Source organism: Vitis vinifera, chromosome 8 (genome assembly GCF_030704535.1).
Source record: "Vitis vinifera cultivar Pinot Noir 40024 chromosome 8, ASM3070453v1".
Lineage (NCBI taxonomy): Eukaryota > Viridiplantae > Streptophyta > Magnoliopsida > Vitales > Vitaceae > Vitis > Vitis vinifera.
The window spans coordinates 16,670,570-16,678,415 of record NC_081812.1 but is presented as its reverse complement, the minus strand read 5'-3'; the positions used below and the strand labels follow the sequence as shown (position 1 = coordinate 16,678,415).

At 33.2% G+C, this 7,846-nt stretch overlaps 1 protein-coding gene across 1 annotated transcript; it reads left to right on the top strand.

Moving 5' to 3' along the window:
* Positions 1 to 5,883: 5,883 nt before the first annotated feature.
* On the top strand, positions 5,884 to 7,430 carry LOC100259655 (universal stress protein A-like protein). Its single transcript, XM_002275709.4, has 4 exons — positions 5,884 to 6,555; positions 6,648 to 6,757; positions 6,903 to 7,021; positions 7,127 to 7,430. The coding sequence occupies exons 1-4, from the start codon at positions 6,381 to 6,383 to the stop codon at positions 7,215 to 7,217; spliced, it is 495 nt and encodes a 164-aa protein (XP_002275745.1). The 5' UTR covers positions 5,884 to 6,380; the 3' UTR covers positions 7,218 to 7,430.
* Positions 7,431 to 7,846: the final 416 nt, after the last annotated feature.

The following is a 7,846-nucleotide window of genomic DNA, read 5'->3' as shown; positions in this document are numbered from 1 at the left end:
GAAGTGGGTGGAGGCCAGAGTGGGAGTGGGTCTACACTAAGGGCTTTCGGATAATGGGAATGTGTTATTAAGGGTTTTTCTTGAGTGACTCCTAAGCTTGCTACCCTTATTATACATTCTTATGTGCTTTGTTTTCCTTTTCATTTTTTTTTTTGTTTCCCTCTCCTTTTACTTTTTGCTTTTCATGGCTGGCCGTGCAAAAGTTGGTCAGCCTCCATACCCAACATTCCATTCCTTACTTTGTTTCCCTTGGGGGTTTCCTATTCCCACCTAGGACCAGATTTGGATGATTCGGTCCATAAGCTCATGTTCCACACATGACTATTAGTCCTATAACACATAAGTGGTGTCTCTCCCTTACAATAATACCCACTCCGTAAGTGACCATTTAAGAATAAAACGACGGTGTTATAAAATCTTTCATGATAATGTTATTTTTATTCTTTTTTATAAAAAAGCAGAAAAGCATTTGAAAAAGGTAGCCCTTTTCACTTATATCAGGGCATTTGGTTGGTTAATTTCTTTCATAAAAGATCATAGGACAGGATTCTGCTTGAGCCTTTGAATACGACTCATAAGTGGGCTGTGATATCAATGAGCATTACCAGAGATGTGGACAGATTTTAAGTGATAAGGTGGCAATGGCCGTTGGATACCAACCCTACAAGCAGTGTTGATGGATTGATAAAAACTTACGCAAAGAGCGTGCCATCGAACAAAAGATTTCATGAGTAAAAGAGGCGGAAGATTGTGCGTGGGGTATTCAATCAAAAGGCAATCATCCAAGTAAAGCTGATTGGAAGGCGAAAAAGAAGGTGCATCAGGGTCAAACCTATGTATTAAGAGAGAGGAAAAAAGAAGGCAAAGGCCACACAGTTTGTAGAGAGAAAGAAAAAAGAAATATTAAAAATTCATTAGGTAAAAAAAAAAAAAAAAGCATAATCCAGCATCATATTGCTACTTTTTTTCTCATTTTCTTCCTTGTATCCCTTACACTGCTAATATCACAAGTGATAAACACATGAAAAAAGGAAATTGGATTATCACATGCTATAAATTTGAAATTACATGTGAGATAGAGGGTAGAGAGTAGAAACAATGTTGGATACAAGGTAACTCAATTATTGAGCATTTGCATTTTAATTTCCTTGTTTCACGCCTACAAGGCATGTCAACCCCAGTGCGTGCGGACAGCTATTATAATCAATAATTGGGATGAGTGACAAAACATCAAGATTAAGTCACTAAACATGGGGATTGTGGGAATATTGAGGGAACATGTCGCCTTGATTAATGGTGAAGAAGGTGTTGCGGTCTCTAACTTTGTTTCTTCTTTAACTTTAATGCTTGAGTGTCTAACCCTGTTGCTAAAACTTTGACCATTTGTCCCCGTAACAGCCAACTCTCACTTTGACCAAAAAAATTAAAATAAAATTGGAGACTGCCTCTCATAGGTGGCATGCTAGCTGCCGCACCTAAAAACCCCCCCATATCTAGAAACCATCAATTTGCATTGATTCTATGTGATGGGAAAATGACAAACCATGGTGGGTCACAGTCTGGACAAAGTTAGGACATGGATCAAAGCCTATTACCAACCATAGTACTATGCTATTATACCGTGGTGGTTCGAAATATGAAAGGGTACCGTTTCAACTGCTACTTTATACCACTGAAACTACTCTTTTGTGCCAAATTGGGGTGCTGCTACGACTCGATGATTCTCAATGAAGAGGCGCATCCGGACCACTGTCACGGGAAAATGGGTGGGAATTTAACAGACACTGTAGAGAAGTTTCAACGTCTATTTTATTATTATTAATTTTAAATATTTTTTATTTGTTTGCGTTCCCTTATCCTTTTTCTCAATTTTTTTCAAGAGCGGTCACAATTTCTGCGGCATCTATCAATCAAGTTGTCAATTTCATTTAATTTCTTATTTTGTTTCGGCTGAAGCATTTAATTTCAATGGAACATCATTATACATTGCTCGAATTTCAAGCTCATCTCTTATCACTTTCATATCATTTCACTTTACAACGGTTTGGATATGTAGTTCTTTGCCTTTGTACGTGCGATCATGGTTGTACGGCAGCCATTGGTACTCTGTATGCGTCTTTTGGAACTAGGGATTTGCAACCAAGGAGCTAAACACAAAACCAACAATATCTTATACCTTCCCTTTGGAATATAGAAAGCTATTTTACAAGGTGTAGGCTTACCTTATATTCTTTAAATTATTTTAAATTTCAGATATTAAATTTTTTTAATTATTTATTTTCTAAATATTCTTGTATTTTATATAAAATTATTATTATATTTTATTTTTTAAGTAAAAAAAGAAAATATATCTAAACATGTGCATAGTATGTGATTTTGTATTTAGTGTGGTTTTAATTGTAATGCTTAAATATTTATATTATGTTTAATTATAAAAAATTATCAAGAAAAAATTTGTTATTATTATTATTTGAGATTTTTTTTTCTTATAGAAACAATTACATATAGGAAAAGTGGAGACTTCTTTTTTCTTATAAACAAATATCTCGTAGCAAAAGTGAGATAATTTGAAGAGTATGAATATTAAAAGACTTAAACCTTATTATGGGATAAGTTTGAGTTTTGTTGGAAATAAGATTTATGATTTTTTCTATAAACTCATCTACATTCCATTAGGTTGTATTGTTTATAATGTCTATACTTTTCAAACTATCTCGCTTTTATTATGAGACGTTTGTTTATGCTAAAAAAAAGTTTTAACTTTTCCTCTAAAAAAAATGCTTAATTTTTTTTATTGAATATTTGTTTCTAGAGGAAAAAATCTTTAATAATAATAAAATATCTAAAAAAAGAGAAATATTTACGTGCAAAAATTTAATTGTGGATTGATGTTAATAATGTAACAAGTGAAATTAGCATTTTAAAAAATAATTAGATAATTTATTAAAAAATCTATATATTTTAATTTATTTTTAAATAAATTAAAATAATATTGATTTAAAAATTTAAAGTTTATTTTTTATATATTTTTAGATTAGCAAGTCAAAACCTACTTTTCTTTTTTCCATTCATCTTTAGTTTTGTTTTTTCGAGGCAATGGATAAGGATGCGAATAAGAAATCCTCATCCAAATTGTTTCCAATGAATAAATTATACGAGCCATGACTTTGTCTTGTACAAGCAAAACCAACGTGATTTCCACACTGCTTAAGAGAGTTAGGTTTCCTGTGGGTTTGATTCCTTTCAGGTGGGCTGTCTCAACAACAGACTATAAATGTAAATCTCATGACCCTAACTTGGAAAGGGCGGGGCTTGGATGTTAGGCCCAACTTTAGTATAAGGGTAGCCTTAAGATTAGCCCCACTTTTCAAACAAGCCCATTCTATATTCTGCAGTGGGCTGAGGACTTTAAATCATGACAGGCAAGGGCAAATCCTAAAGTATGGTTTTTTCTTGCAACCATACTCATAAAAGGCTGCATCATTAATCATTCATAGCACCGCCTCAGCCAGCGCATTTTTAGTATGTTTATTTTAATACGTATTAGCTGTTACGGATGGCCTCTAGCAGATACGGAATCTTTGACCAAGAGCCCAAGGAAATTTCCAGGCAGCTTCCTTTTTCTTTTTGCCTCAAAATGGTTGGGAAGGGTTTACTTTACTTAGTTCACAAGGAATGAGCCCAGATGATCTCGTGCTTGGCATTTATATCATCAATGCAATTATGGCCTAGGCGACATATGAGAGTGTATTTGTTTTCACATGGCGACAACTGTTTTTGGCCTTTTGTTCAATTATAGGGGAATGTCACTAAATGAGTCAGCCTCAGATGAAATGAAATGGATGAACCTCGATTGTGAAAAATAAGCAAGTGCAATAGATACCCCGATGTATAATGTCTTTCATGGAAATCTTAAAACTATCAAATTACCACTTTTTTTTTAATTAATTTTTAAAGGAAATAATGTGAATTTGGAAGCTTGCTTGGCCTCTTTATTTATATTTTTTTTAAGCCACAGTTCCATTTTTTATTTTTTCTTGTTTGAATTCCTTTTTCCCTTTTTTTCAAATACGATATATTGATATTAGGTCATGTGCATATTTATTTCTTACAACTGTTTTTTATTACATTGTTATCTTTATTATCGAGTTTTCCATAAAATTTGTTCAATAAAAAAAATGTTCTTCTTTTATTCCATTTCCTTACTTTTAACTTGATATAGTATGAAAACAAATAATATGATTTGTTGCAATTTTCATCTATGATTCTTTCAAACTTCAGTTTTTTTCAAGATTGTTGACTATTATTGTTCCTTTTTTTTTTTCAATTGTTGTGAAGACTACACCATCTAAAAACATGGGTCATTTTAGGTTGTTTTCAAGCAAATTTATTATTGATAAGCCCCCATTCTTACTTTCTTTTTCAACCTCTCACCCAAGATAACCATAGCTAGAGCCTCCCATTCTTACTTTCTTTTGCAACCTCTCACCCAAGATAACCATAGCTCGAGTGATGTTGATTGCTTTGTCTACACATAACAAACAAATATGTATATGATCTAATAATTGAAAATCATAAGACAAACAAAAAAAGAAACTATTTTGTTGTTTTTGTTTTAGTTTTTTTTTACTGTAAAATGGTGGTTTTAATTTTAAGACTAAAATCACAACCATTAATTATGGTTTTAAAAATCATTGTCACTAATTATGACTTTACGATAAAAAATTTAAAAATAATAAAGCAAAGGTGATTTAAAATTTAGATTAGTAAATATTTTGAAAAACAAGGAATTATTTAATTTTTTTTTCCACCAAGCCCCTTCAACAAAGGATTAGATGAAAAGATCCAAAATTTGTAAAATAATTAATCTTTCGCATTTTTGAACTCAAAGAATAACTCATTTTTTAATAAATACTATTTAATATTTTTATTATTTACATGTGTATTTTTTTTAAAAGTTATTTTTGTAAGAACAAAGTTAATGTATTTTTATCCATTGGACATTTTTTCGGGTAAAAAAAAAAAAATAGAAGGTTAGATTTACAATTTCATGTTTTTTTTTTGTCTCATTTGATATGTTGTTACTTAAATAAAAGGTAGGCTTTAACAAAAATAATTTGTATAATATAATATTTTACAACAACGATGGGTGCTTTGTCTTTTTATTTTTTTTATTTTTATTTTTGGATAATTTGTCCCTTATGAGGTTGATTATTTAATTTAATTTTTTAATAACTTTGGCTTGTCAAGAGTTAAGACACAAGATTCAATAATTATTTAAAAAAAATATACTAAATTTGTTTCTTCAAAAACAAGCTTAAGAAGATTTTTTATTTTATAGAGAATATAAAATAAATTTGCATAAAAAATATAAAATTAAATTAATTTCTTATTAAAAAATTTAAAATTAAATATAGCTCTTAAATAAATGAGTTTTAAAACATGTTTTTTTCTTCTATTTTAAATATTATATATATATATATATATATTGCCACAAAAAATGATAAATAAGGAAAAAAAAAGAGTTATGAAAATATGATTAGAACTAATAAGGATTATATTTGTATTGGACAAACTAAAATAGATAAATAAAAATACAATCAAAATATTTAAAATACAATCCTACGTGTCAAAGAGAGAGAAGGAAGTGTTGACGGTGATCTTTATTATCATTTTTATATTTTAGATTAAATTATTTTAATTTTTAACAAAGATGACGAACATGGACGAGAAGTAAGGAAGGACTGACGCTTCTAAAATTATTATAACAATAAAATTAAAATTAATTTATAAGGTGATTAAACAAAGGATAAATTGGGAAGTCTTATGGCATCATCATATGCTTACACGTGGTTCTGACTCCAAGGGTTATGTTTTTACTCAAAACTTTCTTACGACTTCAAGAGCATTCGAAATATTTTCTTTTTCTCTTTTCTTTGTTTTGGTTTTGAAGCCGCGGGAGTCATCACGTCACCCTGCACGCCACACGCACTCGCGTGCAAGGAAAAACCGAAGAAAGAAAACAACTGACGGCCTCGATGGGATCATACTGAATACGTTGTTGCTCTGATTTCACGCTAACTTTAGAAGTTGGGTTGGTGATGCTGACGTGGACGGTCCAGATGCAACTGGACCGAGTCCTCGATGAGAATGAGCCACGCGCTTTTCGTCCAGTGCGAGGGCCATAAATATCTGAAGGAGCCATTTGCGTTTCTATCAAACTCTCGTCGTTGCATTGAAAAGAAAGCGCCATTTTAAGTTGTAACCCTCAAGAAAAAGGCAGATAAAGGCAAAACCCATTTCGGTTTCTAGGAATTTAGGGGTTGTTTGTTTCACTCGTTTGCATTGCTGGTATTGGAAAATCGACAGAGGGAGAGAAAATGCCGGGAGATAGGAAGATTGGGGTGGCCATGGACTTCTCCAGTAGCAGCAAGCTCGCTCTTCAATGGGCGATAGATAATCTGGCAGACAAGGGAGACCTCCTTTACATCATCCACATCAAATCTAGCTCGGGTGATGAGTCTCGTGACGTTCTCTGGACCACCCACGGTTCTCGTGAGTATCTCTTTCTTGCGATTGACTGCCTAGAAACCCACACCCCCAATACGCAAACTCTCTTTTGATATGATTTGATCTGGGTTTTGCAGCTCTCATTCCCCTGACGGAGTTTCGTCAACCAGAGATCATGAAAAAGTACGGTGTCAAAACAGATATCGAAGTTCTCGATACGCTTGACACTGCTTCCAGACAGAAAGAGGTTTTTACTTTTTATGTTTTTTCGTTTTTCTCTTTTTAATTGTTGGATTGTCTTGTTGTTGTTATTTCTTCTTCTTCTGTTTTTTTTTTTTGGATGTTTCTGCCATTTCATCAACGATTTTTTCCTTTGGTTTTATGGATTGAAGGTGAAGATTGTGACGAAACTGTACTGGGGAGACGCGAGAGATAAGCTGTGCGAAGCGGTTGAAGATCTGAAGCTGGACTCTCTGGTTATGGGAAGCAGGGGTCTGAGTACCATCCGAAGGTACTTTTATATCTCCGTTGTTCATTTATTGCTTTCATCAAGCATAAAGCCATTGCTCTCTCGCTGATACGCCTGGTATATGTTTTGTTTTGACTGCCTACACAGGATATTATTGGGGAGTGTGACCAACTATGTGATGACGAACGCAACTTGTCCTGTTACCATCGTCAAGGATCCAAGCTCCCACAAGCAGTGATTATAAAAATTTGGATCCAATTGCAACTTATACCTATAATTTCCAGTATTGTAGTGTTTACTGTTTTAATGCGCTCTGAATTTGTACTCTGGATGCTGTTTCAGATTGACTGGATGGCCAAATGATTGTTATACCTTCACTATGTAAGTAAAATAATGGATTTGCTTGCGGGCTTCTGTCCGGTTAATTATATTATATCTGTGCTTGAAATCACTACCGCCATTTTAAATTTCTCGAGCCACTGATAGGCGTTAATGGAAATCGTTGTAAAAATTTTATATCTCATTGATTGCGACATGTGATATGGGGGGTGAAATGTCGCATGTTATCCTTCATCTTGGTTAAATTTAAATGTAGGCTATGCTCAGGGCAGGTGATAAGAGGTGGGGCACATGGTATTCTTAAATTTCCAGTCACATTCATGGGCTATGGCTTGCTATCGCTTATTTCAATTTCACGTTGGTGGAACTCAGGCTCGCCTGCTTCTAATTTGTGCTGTGGTGGTGTCTGAGCTTCCTTTTTTAGGTTGTGTGATTGAATGGAATTTTTAGATTTGAGTTACGTAACCCGGCAGATATGGCTTTCTTTGTTGAAAAGACTGGAACTCTTTTTTCTCTTTTCGGGTTGGG

Coding starts and splice junctions, on each gene's coding strand:
- LOC100259655 (XM_002275709.4), top strand. CDS start 6,381: ATGCCGGGAGATAGGAAGATTGGGGTGGCCATGGACTTCTCCAGTAGC. Junction 6,556..6,647: donor CTGGACCACCCACGGTTCTC/GTGAGTATCTCT, acceptor TGGGTTTTGCAG/CTCTCATTCCCCTGACGGAG. Junction 6,758..6,902: donor CTGCTTCCAGACAGAAAGAG/GTTTTTACTTTT, acceptor TATGGATTGAAG/GTGAAGATTGTGACGAAACT.